The sequence below is a fragment of the Scardinius erythrophthalmus genome (genome assembly GCF_964197995.2).
Source record: "Scardinius erythrophthalmus genome assembly, chromosome: 17".
Taxonomy (NCBI): Eukaryota; Metazoa; Chordata; class Actinopteri; order Cypriniformes; family Leuciscidae; genus Scardinius; species Scardinius erythrophthalmus.
Window position 1 is genome coordinate 23167583 of NC_138237.1, and position 17831 is coordinate 23185413.

The 17831-nt window shown below is 38.0% G+C and overlaps 1 protein-coding gene across 1 annotated transcript in view; it reads left to right on the forward strand.

Annotated features, from left to right (window-relative positions):
• The window catches only part of tenm2b (teneurin transmembrane protein 2b), a gene marked incomplete at both ends in the record, with an annotated part of 221512 nt that overhangs the window by 164169 nt on the left and 39512 nt on the right, over positions 1-17831 (forward strand). The window contains one exon of the mRNA XM_081391712.1: positions 13007-13129. Coding sequence (XP_081247838.1) covers positions 13007-13129 — 123 coding nt within the window. The remainder of the gene's footprint in view (positions 1-13006; positions 13130-17831) is intronic.

Here is a 17831-nt window from a genome sequence, read left to right on the forward strand (position 1 = left end):
CGGATCGCAGGACAGAGATTGTGGGATCCCCGTCGTCACTCTATACCTGTGTTAAAAAATGCTGTCAGTCAAAGCATCAGGCTTTTCGCTCGGGCATAGGACTGAGAGAGGGAGAAGAGGTGAATTTTATTGTGTGTGTATGTGTGTGTGTGTGTGTGTGTGTCTTAATACCGTGGGGAGTGATTGTTGTGCTTTGAGTATTTGACAAGCTGAGTGGAATAGATTGGATCCATCTCGTCATGCCCACGCAGGAGGTTCGGGGAAAGTGTGTGTGTGTGTGTGTGTGTGTGTGTGTGTGTGTGTGTGTGTGTGTGTGTGTGTGTGTGTGTGTGTGTGTGTGTGTGTGTGTGTTAAACTCATAGACCTTGCATGCCTGAAGCAACATCCATGATTTTTTATTTATTTTTATTTTTTGAGTGCATATGTGTGTGTGTGTGTGTGTGTGTGTGTGTGTGTGTGTGTGTGTGTGTGTGGCATTATAGGACGTTTTATCTGGGGATTGCAAGTTTTCCCAGGGAACTATGAGAGTTTTTTGGTCAACAGTCAAGACTGAGTGAGCTGATGTAATCAGATGGAGCTGGTCCTCGGGGTGTGGCGGTTCACTGTAGCCTTTCATTTATATTCATAGCAGCAGGACTTGCGCACCTCAAATCAAAACACACATCAAAGCCACACACACACTCGAAGGAGATCAGCAGCAATGAAAACAACGTTTCACCTTCAGGGAAGAGGCTGATTTTGTGTGTGTGTGTGTGTGTGTGTGTGTGTGTGCGTGTGCTTTTGAAGGTAATATACAAAGGCCGGTGTGTTTTTTGCTTTTGCATTCCTCTTTCTTGGTCAGTCAGAGAGTGTAATTCTTGGTCACACTTTAGTTTAGGGTCTTAACGATGACTTTTGCCTCAATAAACTGATAATTACTACTTATTAATAGTTAGTAAGGTAGTTGTTAAGTTTAGGTATTAGGGTAGGATTAAGGGATGTTGAATATTTGACCCGTGCTGGCAAAATGAGTCGCAATGAGCAAATTTTCACAAATTAGTTATTTTCACATACTCTATTAAAAAACCTTCCAAATTATGTATGATTTACTGGAATCAGACAAAATAAATACTGAGCTACACCTATTTAAAGTCGATACAGTCAGCAAAGTCAATTTAGAGGAAAAATCGATCTAAAGTTTTTTAAAGGATCCAAAACAAAGCTACCATACCTTAAAATCCCTGGTAATAACACCAAATTTGGCACACACCAAGTCAAAACCAAATATTTATAGGAAAAATATTTATTCGACTTTTATTTCCCATGATACCACAATTGTTTGATTAACATTAATGAGACAGACAGCCTATATATTAAGACCTACTGTACCGCACAGATAAAATATAATGTTACACATCAGATGTTTTTCCCCAACAGTTAACCAAACGTTCACTTAAGACATAACAGACAATATTTGCGTGAATACTCACCAAGACAGGTATTTAGAAATTTTGTAATTCTGTGTAGGCTATATGTACATATCGGTATCGCGCGCTGTCTGAGGTGTCTTTGTGCGTACGCTTCGGATCTGTCAGTCAGTGCGCATAAGATGAGATCGTTTCTTTACATCAGCATGAATTTGAAAATCACATTTCATTGGTTCAGAATCATGCCATCGAGAATTCGCCATGAATATTCACAAAGTTGGAATGCTGCGCTTTAAAATGATACCAAACTTGTGCTGAAGGGAAGCACGAGAAGCTAGCAGAGAAAAACAGAATTTTTCATGGACAAAGGAAAGGTACTCCTCTCAGAAAACGTACAGATAAAGATACTTTTAGATGTTTAATTGCTATTTGGAACACTGGGATCGCTAGTGTACTAGTATCATATAATGTAAATATCACTGCAATATAATAATATTAATGAACATTAGAGTTTTATATATTACATATTTTTTATTTTATATAATATTTATGCTGTAATTTCTTTACGTTCATGCCACATTATTTCGGTTGAACCCCAGAGTCTTTACTCTTTTTACGAAAAAAAAACACTTTTGTGGAGCTTTTACAAACTGAAAGCTGCTCTAAAGACTCTGAAAACTGTATCATTAGCCCCATGAATGTTTGTAGTGTGTAGTATACAACAGGCAGGACAGAGTGCTGCTCTTTTACTTTGAAGCAGTATAATAATCGCAATAGCCTGTAGCCCTTGTGTTGGCATTAAACAATCTTCTGTAACATCAGGTGAAGATTGCTGTGAAGTGAGGATGAGTTGCGTCAGGTTGATTTAGGTACATCAGTGTGTGTGTGTGCGTTCCATGGGGACATACTGCATGAATGTTTTCATTCACACAGCTCATTCAGGTAGCAACTCTTCCCAGACAAAGAGGGAAGTTGGAACGATGAAGCTTTGGAGCTCCAGGAATAGGACTCCTACCCTCTGGTGAGCTTCCCTCTCACTGGGTTCACTGGACATCTAGCTGTCTTCTGGTCCCCCCAGCCTTTGCAGCTGGACTTCAAAGTGGCTTCAGATTGTGCGATTTATTTGCTTTTTGCTGGAATGGTACTCATAGGGAGCAGCCTGTTTCATCCATACATATCCCTCGTGGGTATAAATGCAACACAAGGCTTAATAAATAATGAAACGTTGGGCAAATATCAGTAGTTTCTTATCTGAAGCATTTGGCAGTGAGCCGTGTTTCAAAGGGTGGCAATAGAATAGCTAGTAGAACTGGGTTTGCTGGCTATGCAAAGTAGTCGTGTGTATGTTTTTGATTTTCTGAAACATTGGTGCACCACAAATCCTGGGGCCTCCCTGCAAACCATGAGATGGGGCTCCGCCTACACATTGTGACATCATGCACAAGCGTTTCTTATTGTGGGTGCAACAGAATAGAGACAGACAATTATGGTCTTTTCCGGCATTTTTCATTTTTCGTTTAATAAGAGTCTATTTCTTTCATTTTTATCCTCTGCTGTGTGTGACAGTTACTTTTTAAATGTCCTGCACATTCATCCTCCTCTGATACTCTGGTGCTCAAGGTGAAAGCATGTGCTGTCAACTTTGATCATTTGAGGATGCATCGATTTTTTTTCTTGTGGTGGTAAGCCTGAAGAGCAAGATGAAATGATTTGTAAAATTGTATTTTTAAGCCTCTCCCTAAGTCTATTTACATCTATTTACATTCTGTGTGTAACAACAACAACAAAAATATGGGGAAATATGGGGAAATACGGGAACGCGATTTATATATTATAATGATAGAATATGCTAATCAATGACTAGAAGATAGTTAACTCCACATCAGCTACATAAATTCATCAACTAACCATTCAGAAATGGTTGCATTCTACATGTTGTCACTTCTTCTTGAGTCTCTCCATCATTGTCCGACTCCAGTTTGAACATAAAAGGCAGAACAGTTTCTGACATTTTAGTGCTTATCTGTGTGAGGTAATTGGAGCTGCGAACACACACACACACACTCACACTCACACACACGCACAAGCTCTTGAAGCTCCACCCTCTGTGCCGGGAGCAGCAGCTCATTTGCATTTAAAGGGACACACACAAAATGATGCGTTTTTGCTCGCCCTCAAAAAGGGACAATTTTAACATGCTATAAATATTATTTTGAACTAAAACTTCACATACACACTCTGGGGATATCAGAGACTTATTTTACATCTTGTAAAAAGGGGCATTATACCACCCCTTTAACATCATAACGCAGCATTGAGTTCCTCTCGAAAGGGAACTTTCCTTCCCTCACATTAGAGAAAGGCAACTGACAGACAGCTGCTCCTTGATCATGTTAATTTGTGTGTGTCTTCTGTTTGTTATGCACCTGATCTAAGCACATGATATATTGTCTCCCTTGATTTGGATTCTGTGTAAATACTTTTAGCCTCTGTGTACCCTCTTAGCATTTTATTCTATGCAGAGCAAAAATCATAATACAGCAATACATTCAAACATTCACACATACCGTCAAGCCTCCAGAGACTATCCGCAGGCACCTTAACAGCACATCGACCACGTATAGTTGTTTCATAAAGCTGACACCACTATCTGTTTAGTGTCGTCCTCAATTTCCAAGCATCTCTCATGCTGTCAAAGGTAAGTCAGCTTTTTTTTCCAGTTATTCTGCAAGCGTGAGCTCACAAAGGAGATCAGCTGTGTGACTTGGTTTTCAGGGCAGGTTTTCAGTGCTTCTCATGCATTAGCTCATACTGTAGCTATCACATCAGCAGCACCTTCATATACTGTACACATATATCAGAGGCCCCTTATGGACCACCAGTGGTTTTGAACAACTCACACATCTTGTCAAAATGAAGTTCATTCAGAGTAGAAATGTCAAAATACATGTACTTTATATGTATGTACCAAGTAAAATAATGTGAGAATATCTCTGATAACTGATACTGTCTTTATGCAGTATCGTTAGTGCAGAGCACTTACTTTGTCTGACCAACAGATCACGAAAACAATATCCATTTTTCATACTATGATTGTGATACTCTTATTGTGATGCTATAACATACTATTATTTTTAATTCTACTAAATGTTTAAACATATTTGATATATATTTTAATATACACCACCTTTTTAAAAGTTTGTGGCCAGCACATTTAAAAAAAAAATGTTTTTGAAAGAAGTCTCTTGTGCTTACCAAGGCAAATAAATGCATATTGGGTCGATTAACCCAATCATATTTAACTGTAATATTGTGATTATTATTACAATTTGAAATAAAAGTTTTTCATTTTAATATATTTTAAAATGTAATTTATTCCTGTTATGGCAAAGCATCGTTACTCCAGTCTTCAGTGTCACATGATTCTTCAGAAATCATTCTAATATGCTGATTTGATGCTCAAGAAACATTTCAAGTCAAGTCAAGTCATCTTCATTTATATAGCGCTTTTAACAATGTAGATTGTCTCAAAGCAGCTTTACAGAGATAAGCGTATAATTTAAGGTAACAGAGATTGTTTCGGCTTTACAGCAGAGTTAAGTTATTTCCATCTAAAGTTAGTTTTAATTGATTTGGTTCCGTCGCAATGATCATTTGTTATTAAATTAGGGGCCGCTAAGACGACACCATTCTCTCTACACAGACTTTAAACGCGAACCTGTGAGAAACGCTGATGGCGGTCACATGCGCATTTAGAATGGGTTCTATAGTTATGTGCGTAAGAATATACGCAGGTTTGGAATTCCCTACAAGCCAAGCCTAAACAAAATACTTGTCTTTCCTTATAAATTTTGATAAGGAATTTTATTTTATTTGTTGCTTTGGGGTAGGACCGCAAGACGAATTTTCCCGACAACACCTTATCTGTAGAGTGGTAGTGGGATCCTCCATAGGGAGAGACTAGTTGGCACTTCAGCACTGCGTTGTCATCGGTCCAGGTGAAGGTCCTTCGTCAGATCTGGATACGGCCTGGATCCGGCAGGCTGCAGGAAAAACCTTGGGATAAACACAGACACTAAAATTAGCGTAGATGCCATTCTTCTCGTGATGTAACGAGTACATCAGGATTTTTGGGAAGTGTTCCCGGTTCCGGCTGACCTAATCTATGCAGCATAACATTAAATTATAGAAGTCTATAATGTATTATGTGAAAGCTAGGTCAAAGAGATGTGTCTTTAATCTGGCTTTGAACTGACAGAGTGTGTCTGCTTCCCGGACAATGGTAGGAAGACTGTTCCAGAGTTTTGGTGCTAAATAGGAAAAGGATCTACCGCCAGCAGTCGATTTTGATATTCTAGGTATAATCAACTGGCCGGAATTTTGAGATCGTAATAGACGTGACGGACTATAATGCGTTAAGAGCTCGCTCAAGTACTGCGGAGCTAAACCATTCAGTGCTTTGTAAGTAATCAGCAATATTTTAAAATTTATGCGATGTTTAATAGGGAGCCAGTGCAGTTTTGACAGAACCGGGCTAATATGGTCATACTTCCTGGTTCTGGTAAGAACTCGAGCTGCTGCGTTTTGGACCAGCTGTAGTTTGTTTATTAAGCGTGCAGGGCAACCACCCAGTAGAGCATTACAATAATCTAGCCTTGAGGTCATGAACGCATGAACTAATTGTTCCGCATTTGTCAATGAGAGCATATGACGTAATTTAGATATATTTTTAAGATGGAAAAATGCAGTTTTACAGATACTAGACACGTGACTTTCAAATGAAAGATTGGTATCAAAGAGCACACCCAGGTTCCTAACCGACGACAAAGACTTAACAGAGCAGCCATCAAGTGTTAGACAGTATTCTAGATTATTACGTGAGGAAGTTTTTTGTCCAATAATTAGAAACTCTGTTTTTTCAGAATTTAGAAGTAGGAAATTACAAGTCATCCAATTTTTTATATCCGCTATGCATTCCGTTAATTTTGTGAATTGATAAGTTTCGTTAGGTTTTGAAGAAATATAGAGCTGAGTATCGTCAGCATAACAGTGAAAGCTAATTCCATGTTTCCTAATGATATCTCCTAATGGTAGCATGTACAGAGTGAACAGCAGCGGTCCTAATACTGAGCCTTGTGGTACGCCATACTTAACCTGTGATCGATGAGACATCTCATCATTTACTGCTACAAACTGATAACGGTCAGATAAGTATGATTTAAACCATGCTAGTGCATTTCCTGTAATGCCAACATAATGTTCTAATTTATTTAAAAGAACGTTGTGGTCGATGGTGTCAAATGCAGCGCTAAGATCGAGTAACACTAATAGAGAGATACAACCACGATCGGATGATAAGAGCAAATCATTTGTGACTCTAACGAGAGCTGTTTCGGTACTATGGTACGGTCTAAATCCGGACTGGAAATCCTCGCAGATATCATTTCTTTCAAGAAAGGAACACAGTTGTGAGGATACTGCCTTTTCTAATATCTTTGACAGAAAAGGTAGATTCGAGATCGGCCTGTAATTGACTAATTCTGAAGGATCAAGTTGCGTTTTTTTAACAAGCGGTTTAATCAAAGCCAGCTTAAAGTTTTTTGGTACGTATCCTAGAGACAAAGACGAATTAATGATATTAAGAAGAGGATCTATGACCTCTGGAAGTATTTCTTTCAGTAGCTTAGTCGGTATAGGGTCTAACATACATGTTGTAGATTTAGATGATTTAATGAGTTTAGTAAATTCTTCCTCTCCTATAGCAACGAATGAATCAAATTTTTCCTCAGGGAGACTACAATGCACTGCCTGATGCGATACTGTAGTAGACGGTTGCATAGTTATAATTTTGTCCCTGATATTATCAATCTTATAAGTGAAGAAGTTCATAAAGTCATTACTGCTGTGTTGCTTGGAAACTTCGGTGCTTGAAGCTTTATTTTTCGTTAGTTTAGCCACCGTTTCAAATAAATACCTAGGATTATGTTTATTTTCTTCTAATAGGGTTGAAAAATAAGCAGATCTAGCAGCTTTTAAAGCCTCTCTGTAAGTAATTGAGCTCTCTTTCCATGAAATGCGAAATACCTCTAGTTTTGTTTTCTTCCAGTTGCGCTCCATTTTTCTGGCTGCTCTCTTAAGGGCCCGAGTGTGCTCGTTGTACCACGGCGTTGGACTATTTTCTTTAATCTTCTTTAAGCGCAACGGAGCAACTGTGTCTAAAGTGCTGGAAAAGAGAGAGTTAAACGTTTCTGTTGTAATATCTAGTTCTTCTAAGCTATCTGAGATGCTGAGATGATGAAACTGATTAGGAAGATTATTAATAAAGCAATCTTTAGTAGCAGAAGTGATAGGTCTCACATATTTGAAACACGGAGTCGGCTTTGCAGCCTTGGCTAAATGCAAATTACACGAGACTAGATAATGATCTGAGATGTCATCGCTCTGCTGCAGAATTTCAACGGCATCCACATCTATTCCGTGTGATAATATTAGATCTAGAGTATGATTACGACGATGAGTAGGTCCTGACACGTGTTGTCTAACTCCAATTGAATTTACAATGTCTTTAAATGCCAATCCCAATGCATCTTTTTCATTATCGATGTGTATATTAAAATCACCAACAATTAGTACTTTATCTGCAGTCAATATTAATTCTGATAGAAAGTCCGCAAATTCTTTGATAAAGTCTGTATGGTGCCCTGGTGGCCTGTATACAGTAGCCAGCACAAATCTCAAACGTGATTTATCGTTTACACTATATATTTTTACATTAAGCACCAATGCTTCAAAAGAATTATATTTAAAACTTGATTTCTTAGTGGTTTTGAAACTATTACTATAGATTACAGCAACACCACCCCCTTTGCGTTTCAGACGAGGCTCATGTTTATAACAGTAATCTTGCGGGGTTGATTCATTTAAAGTAATGTAATCGTTTGGTTTTAGCCAGGTTTCTGTCAAACACAGCACATCTAGGTTATTATCTGAAATCATATCATTAACAATGAGTGCTTTTGAAGTAAGCGATCGAATATTCAGCAACCCAAGCTTTAGCATTTGCTCATCTGTATTATAGCTGTTTTTTATTTGTTGAACATCAATTAAATTAACCTTAGTTGGGTTTAAACGTTTTTTGGATTTCCAAATTCGGGGAACAGACACAGTCTCTATATGATGATATCTAGGTGAAAGAGGCTCTATGTGATGGGATTTATCTGACCTTGGTGACGAGAGGCCGCTAGCAGACAGTCGGTTTAGCCAGTCTGTCTGCTTCCTGACCTGAGCCCCAGATTGTCATGTTTGAGCTCTAAGACTATGAGCCATATTACTAGAGAGAAGAGCAGCACCATCCCAGGAGGGATGAATACCATCTCTTTTCAACAGGTCAGGTTTGCCCCAAAAACTTTTCCAATTGTCTATGAATTCTATATTATTAAGCGGACACCACTTAGACAGCCAACCGTTAAGCGAACACAATCTACTAACTATCTCATCACTCCTGCGAACAGGAAGGGGGCCAGAGCAAATTACAGTCCTTGACATCGTACTTGCAAGTTCACACACCTCTTTAATATTAATTTTGGTGATCTCCGACTGGCGGAGTCGAACATCATTAGTGCCGACATGAATAATGATCTTAGAGAATTTACGATTAGCATTAGCCAGCACTTTTAAATTTGCTTTGATGTCAGGCGCTCTGGCTCCCGGCAAACATGTGACTATGGTGGTTGGTGTCTCTATTTTCACGTTCCGTGTAATAGAATCGCCAATAACTAGGGCACAATCATTCTCAGTGGGTGTTTCACTGAGCGGGGCAAATCGATTTGTTATGGTAATCGGAACGGAAGAGTGGTTTTTAGATCCGCGACTAGAGCGATCCCTCACTGTCACCCATTTGCCCGGCTGCACGGGCTCTACTTCAGCCAGAACCGACTCATGTAAAGTGTGCACTATTCTATGCGCATCCAAAACATCTAAAGCACTAGCACTCTTACTATCCTCAATTAAAGTTTGGATGCGTGTTTCTAATTCTGAAATCTTCTCTGTCAACCTAACTGTCTCCTTACATTTATCACATATAAATCCTATATTGTCGACAGAGAAGCCTATACTAAACATGTGACATGAAGTGCAAGTGACAATAACAGGACAAGACATTACTCACCGTGTTTGTTGAGTGATTCTTACTCACCTGAGCTTTTTATGAACTCAAAGGCGCGGACGCGCGAGAGAAAAATAAATAAATAAAATAGCTGAGCGCACGGGTGGCGCGTTAACAGGCTAGCGAATTACTAGCGTTTTGTGCTAGTAGTACTAATAACAAAAGCTAGCGATGTCAGGTTAATCTGAGATGTTGGGTAAAATGTAGTAGTATAAACAACTAGAAATGGTAGTAAAATGATGGTTCAAAACAAAGAAATATATGGCTAAGACGGAGCTTATCGCACCGAATCAAACAAACACACTCACAGCAGGCAGCGAGGCAGACAGGAGCAATCCGCAGACAGGAGCAATTTATTATTATTATCAATGTTGTAAACCGTTGTGCTGCTAAATATTTTTTGTGGAAATCGTGATACTTCTTTTTTCAGGATTTTTTTATGAATATAAATCAAAAACAGCATTAATTTGAAGTAGAAATATTTTGTAACATTATAAATGTCTTTAATGGAGCCTTAATGAATAAAAATAATAATTACTGACCCCAAACTTTTAAACAGTAATGCATTTTTTGTATTAATATAATATCATTTTAGCTATGGGGCATAATATGAAAATAATTATTAGATTTTCATCATTTTTATGTTGGTGAACCTAATGTAAACCCAGATAGTTATGTCAGTAAAATGATTTTAATAAGCCAAGATAAAAAATATGATTTTTGTCAAATATCGGATTCGACATTCTAGTGTAAATCCATTTCGATCATAGAACAATAATGCATTTTTTAGGGCTTTCTTCTGACCCTAAACTGAATATGTGATTCGTATAAGCATTAGGTCAAAAATGCATTACTGTTCTATGATCAGAATGGATTGCTGAAGAAAGAGTTCCACTTTTGCAATGTTGCTGTCAGCACCAACTCAACTGGTACAGCTCAGTGAAATAAGCTTTGCAGCTTAGATTTCATTTTCTCAGTGTGTTTTTAAGTCCGAGAAGAAATCCAGACTGAAGATGCAGACTTACTCAGGCAAGACAGGGAAATACTTTTGTCATCTGTGTCCCAATCTGTTCTCTCACTCCTTCTCTTTCTCCATGCTTTAGGTAGGTAATATTATTCATCACTTTGAAGAGGTGAATTATACATAGAGATTACATAAAGATAGGGGCAGCATCTCATGAATTTCACATCTAACACATTTTCTCTTAATAATTAATGCTTATTGCACAGACCAAAAATGTTTGTTGAAGATCTCCAAATTTGATTAGCAAAGAAAAAAGTGCAAAGTGACGCTAATGCTAATGCTGCCAGACATGAGGCCAGTGTTCGGCCCTTACCTGACCCTTACCCATGCCTACATTCTTCCACAGAGGATATGAGGTACTTCTTGTGCTGTCCATTTTATTCTCTAGATGGATTCTGAATGAACCTGCTGTATGTAATTTAATGTTACAATTATTTTAATTATATTTGTTTATTCCACTGTTACTGTGTTTACTGTTGTTACTGTTAATTGGCTATCCTCTGTTGACAAATACATTTGCAGCAAATGAAAATAAAAACGCTGTTGAAATGGCTGAACATTTCAATTAATGAGGCATTGACATACTTTCTATAAATTCACATGGATTGTTAATTACTTTTGAAGCTAATTGATCAAAGATTTGAAGAGGTTGCTTCTGTCCTTATCCAGCTGTGGTGAAAAATTCCATTTATTTTTTAAAACTTTGTATTAAAATATGCTTTAATCTCAATATGTTGGCCACACTTGCTACATTAGAAGACAAAGTGATGCTAAAATGCTTTTCGGTGATATTTAAAGGTTGAGTGATTTTCTTTTTTCCTTTTGTGATTGAATTCAAGAATGTTTACATAAACGTGAAGAGAGCAATCCATTAGCCTTTCAATTCAAATCAATGGCTCACCAGTGCTTGCTGCCCTGTAGGTATACTCTGCAACCTGGACACTGGCATCTTGCTTTAAGAGAACTCCAGAAGCATATGACTGATAACTCTCTATTATAAGGGGGAAATACACATCTATTTCAGATGAAAGCCATTTCTGCCTTATTATATTATTTATTTTAAAAAAACAAACAAGAAATTAATTATATACATTTAAATATATAATAAATTAAATATTTGTTTTTGTGTGGCAAAATCAGCTTTCAACCAATAGCTTGCAGAGGAATGAAACATTAGTCTATGTTAAGAATTTCTCCACAGCACAAGATGTTTCAGGTCATAACAGACCATCTCTGTCAGCGAGCACTGCGATGAAATGGACAAAAAGAAAGCAGGAGGGATGGAGGATACAAGAAAGGTGAAAAGAACAATGAAAGAGCGAGAGATATTGCTGATTAGAGGACAGAGAGATACGATGAGGAATAGTGCATGTGGGACAATGACTAGATGGCATCAGAGCATCTGACAGCCTGAAGGAGTCAGCTTTTTCTTTTGACCCCTCTACACAAGAGTGATAACACACCCTCAAATGTACAGTCAGGAGGTACCAAAAGACTGAGTTGGCATTGATTTTGCGTGGATGAGATTGAGGGAGGGATGGAAGAACTAGGGGGTGGAGGTGAGGTGTTACGGTTGATACTGCAAACGTCAGCATTTTCCCGCAATATTTTATGTCCGCGCGTGTGTGTGTGTGTGTGTGTGTGTGTGTGTGTGTATGACTGCACTTGTTTTTTCTTGGGGCACCTCGTTTGTAATTTTCACCAGCACATCACAAAAACTAACTTTGTCTGATCATTATCATATTTCTTAAACAGACTTGACAGATTTGAATATTGCATATTGAGTGATCTCCATTGGAGCTAATCAGTCTCTACAAACTCTTGGAAGTACTGAAGCACTGATTATAGTACATATGGGGTGCGGAGAGAAGCAGGCATCTAGCCAAAATCTTCTCTAGCACACACACACGCACACAAGAATGTGTAGAGAATATTTGGCATCTGTCACCAACTTTAAACTGGCTTCAGTTTTTTTTTTTTTCTCAAGACAATTTTCTTGTCCTCTCACAACCTTGCTTTGCAGTTTCAAGATAAGTGTCATTTCCTTTCTGAAATCGTATTGTGTTGCATTTAATGTTTTGTTTTTCTCATTTGCCACCCGCTTCTATGTGACATATTTATATCTTTGGAGAATTTAGAATTCCTGTATTGGTTTGGATTAAACCTGGTCCAACAAAACCTGTCTGGGCACAGAGCCCAAACAAAGCACAGACTCTAGTCAAAGTGTCATTTTCTATAATGAGTGTATTTGTATGCTAAAGTCACCTCTGTCAGCAAGAGTTATAGTTGTTGTGTGTCGCATGCATGCTCTCAGCTGTCAGGACGTGGCATCCGTGGCATACATAATGTAGTTGGAAGGTGTAATGTAGTGTCATGTTCTATTTTTTAATTCTCTCTTTCTCTCCCTTATAGCTCTTAATCTGCTTGGCTTGAATTGGCGGCTGAAGCCCACAGAAGGGCATCTAGTGAACACTGGCCTCAGCATGAGTATTCCTGGCATTGGCGATGTGGCAACAGTGCCCTCCGGAGGCAGAGGTAAAAGCAAAACACGACCCTGAACCCCTGAAACATGACCATGTGAAATCCAAATCACCTGATGACATTAAATGCAAACCCCCTGATAACATGAAATCTAAACTGCTCTCTGTTCACACGTCAATCGTTTTATATTGCACAATTCATGAGCATTCATGTTGTTCCAGTGCGGTAAAAAAAGTTAGTCATAATTCTGTAAAAAGTACTTGTAATAACATAATTACAGTGTGATAAAAGTAACCATTAGTGATGCGTGGATCGCAGTTATATCCGCAGGTTGGGCGGGTCTGGTAACAAAAAAAATATCATTCCAAAGTTGCGGGTGGGTCGCAGGTGGATGAGAGATAAATCATTAATGTGTGTTGATTTTAATAAAGGCTCGGAACTGTCATTTCACGGTAAAACGCAATGAATGTGAACAAGCTGTAACTTTTGTGTGTGCGTGATGTGCAGTGCATGCTTTCAGAGCTGTGCGCTTTCATTGACTTAAGTGATTTAAATCTCACACAATCATATTTATGACTTCTAACTTAATAAAACAAGCTGTGTTACTATGATGAATAATTACCTCAAAAGGTAGATCTGTATGTGTGATGTACTTTATCTGAATTGAATACAGTATATACACATCTCTCACTTTTGTGCACGTACCAGCAATTACCCCTCCGTGTGCCATATGGGATTCTGACCCCTGGTTTAGGCTATTAGAGAAATAAAATTTTGCCAAGAAGAACTTTTGCTTTGAATAAATGTTCATTTAAAAGCAGCCTTCAGTGCTTAACACTGAGATTTTGAATTATTGTAATGTGACGATCGGGTGCGGGTCAGGTGCGGATATCAAAATCAGAGAAAAAAGGTGCGGGTGGGTGACAGCTGGATGATTTGTTTTTAACAGCGGATTCAGGTGACGTTAGAGCTGATCCGCGAATCTCTAAGCATGTTTTCGAGCATAATTTCTAGCTGATTTTTTTCATTAATTGAAAAGTAACTTTTTGTTTGTAATGTAATAACTATGTAATAGCATAATAAAACAATGTAATGCAAGTAAGCTTGGTTCACAAATCAAGCCCAATTCTATATATTTTTCTAGCTATTTTACTAATAGAAATAATAACAGTGTGATGAAATCAAATACATCATAAACCATTTTAGTATAATACATTTTTGTTACTGAATATTTTTTCATTAATTTAAATTGTTTTAATATGACCTAACAATAACTATTTAATAAAATATTCACAACAACATTATGGTGTAAGTGCAACCCTACATTTTTTTCTAACTGAGTATTTTGTTTCACTAAGAAATATGCCATGTTATAATAGATTTTGTATTGTCTTCAACTGGTCCAACTCTTCTCAATGCTCCTCCTGCAGTTCTATATGTAATGCTAATGCAGTTATTACACATGTTAGTCTATGTCAGACTGAGGTTTTGTAAGAATAATCAGAGCCCAATCAGGGATTCTTCTTTACTGGTAATTGAGAGAGTACATTAGTGTAAAATTACAGTCTTGTGTGCCTTTTTCTCACAGCGACCTTTGATAAACAGTGTTATTTAGATCTCAATGGACTTTAGTTAATGGTTCAAAGCTCTGGCTAACTAACTCTCAGTGGCTCAGACACAAAGAATCTTGCTGTCTGTTGTCAAATGATTGTCACATCAAATGATTTATCATTATCAGTGTCAACACGTTTAGATGATAACGACTGTCGCTGACCTTTAGAGAGTGCCAGTATTGACGTTCTTCACACACAGTACAGCTTCTTTTCCCTTTAGATAGCTCGAAAAGAGTGTTTCTTTATGGAAGAGGACAAATAGGTGCTAATACAGTTTCAATTGGGGAGTGTGTGTGTGCACAATCCTATTTGTTTTGGACTGTATAATGCACAACATAGGCTCATTGGAAAAACGTGCTTCTAGCTACATTTTTTAAAAAAACTCCAAAAATGTACCTATACATACAATTCACTACAGTGTCCAGCTGAAATAAACACCAGTGGAAGTTAAATAAATATATTTTACCGACTGCCTCACATAACCAGCACGCTACGAAGACTCTTAAGGTATAACTTAACTAAAGGTATACCATTTCTAGGCGTGTTCGACGTTACCCGGCACTGTCCGTGGCGATGGTGCTGAATCTGATGAAAATCAATTATTCTCTCGTACAGGGGCTGCTTCACTGCATTATGCGAGAAAGCGGTGTTCTTTATAAAAGAAGCACTTCAGAAATAGTTGAAATTGCATTTATTAGGACTAGGATATTATAAAAAAAATAATCCAAACTATAATAGCCTAGCCTATATATTTTAAAATTGTATCATATATTGCTGCCATAATAACCATTTCAAATTTTTACGTGCTTTCTTCTCTTTCCCATTTTTGTTCGCTGAGGTGGAGCTGTGATGAAATATTGTTCTTGTAAATACTTTCCAGCATTTCAGTAATAAAAGTGTACATCTTACGTACGGTGCTCGGCAGTGATCAAAAAGGATTTAAACAGTGAATTTTGAATCTCTTCTTGTAAACTCAGAGATGTGGATTCAGATGGCAATTAAATTACCACATGACCTGTTTGTCAAAAAACAGTAGGTATTAATTTGGCCAGGGATTTTTACACGGGTTGGGGGAGAAAATACACTGACATTATGGATTCGGACGGCAATAAAATCACCGACTTACCCCTGTAAATGTTTAAAATACCGTACAAGCCCATGAGAAAAAATTAGCGTCCGAATTGGACTTAACTGACAGTAGCCTATGCTTTCACTGGCCTTTGAAAGCGCTCCGCGGACGGCGCCATCTTTTAGAACAACTATTCGCTGTATCGCTGCCATAGTTTGAGCAAACTCCCCACCAGAATCATTCCCTTTAAATAGACTATTAAGCCTTTAATGGTTTGCCAGCTGATGTACCTTTAGATAATATAATTAAAAATCTAACAACAATCAGTGTAATGACAGTTTTATTCTTTGCATGAAAACCTGCAACAGTGATAAGGTAAAGCTAAGAGTGGTCCAGACCAACCTTTCGAACGTATGACTTATCTAAGAACGTTTCAGGAAACACATATTAACGATAAGGTACAGCTTAAGGTGTAACTTAAGAATGACGTAGCGTTAAGAAGGTTTCAGGAAATGCAGCCCACCTCTATATGTACAGTATAGCTTTTCTGACATTGTAAAAGTCTTGTGAAACACGAGTCACAACGCTCGATAAAAGAGCACAAACACTTGTATAAGCAAGCTAAAATGCCATGGTTTACTCACATTTGCTTTTGTTAACAATATCAGTTATGTTTAGGGTAGGATTTAATGTAGATGGTACATTACTTTCAAATGTGATTGACCTTTTCAGAGAAAATTGAACATGCACCACTTACTGGACTTGCCACTATGAAAATGCAGCAGAACATGCAAGAAGCAACGCAATATCATTTTGCAGAAATGCCACAGGCACGTTTTTCTAATGAGCCTGGGTTGGTAATGGAAGGACTCCTGTCTGATACTGGATGAACATAATGGAGGAAGGACATCAGGTGCAAAAGCTTTAGAGCGCATTTGCTTTCTCTCCTGCTCTGTTTTTCTGAAGTGTTTTTTCCCCTTCACTTTGATGGAGAGCTTTCTGAAGAAGGGCTAGCTGTCCTACAGACACAAAGACACATGTGTAATGGTGAGCTGTCAGTGGGGGAGAAGAAGCATGATGCTGGGCTCACACTGTTCTCCAGTTTTAATGTTGTTGTTATGAGGATATACATGTCAGGACCTCAGTGAATCTCTCAACACAAGCATCATGTGCCTTTTTGACTTTCTCATGAAAAGTGCTTCTGATAGCGTCACGGACAAGCAATTTTATGTATGCATATAGCATGAAAGCCAGACACAGAAAATACAGAAAGCAAGCAAAAGAGGTCAAGACTGAATAGAAAACATCGCTGAACAGGGGCACGGGAAAATGTTTTTAGTTGGGGGTGCTGTTTTATTTTTATTTTTATTTATTTATTTTTTATTTTTTTATTGGGTCTCCACATTTGAATAAGAACCCATATCACGTCAAAACTCCCATGAAGCACAACAAGTGTACCTGTGAGAACACTCGTTTAACAGCGGGACATTTGACTGCACATCACATTTTTTACATTATTGATACTGCTTTCAATCTTAATGCAACGTCTACGAGACATAAAGTAAGCCTTTTGAGGAATCTTTGATCCTTTTAAGCTCATGATGATAGATTCTTCATCAACTTTTTCTGCTTGAATCAACAATAGCAGGTCATTTGACTTGTAATGTGAAATACATTTGAGTGAAACAATTTTCAGTTGGAAAATATAGGCCATTACTTAATTTTATCCACTGGGAATTGAAAAGGGACAGACTTTTGCTTTTCTGTTCCAACCCCCTCCAAGGGCCATTTGGAATTCCTAAAGGCAAAAAGGTACTGATAGTGATTAAGGCCTATAGGCCAAGATGTGTGTACATCAAGGGTCTTCTAATTGTCACACATTTAGGATGGTGGGGGAAGTTGCAATCTACTCATTGGTCAGTTTGAATGTCTCACATTGGGTTTCAGTCACATGGTCAAGGAAGGGATGAAAGAAGGTTGTAACTGTTGCTCGCGGGCTTCTTTATCTCCTCTTGGGAGCTTTGCTCTTCATCTCTACCTGAGCTCTGCCTGCCATTTCTCTTTCTCTCTACAC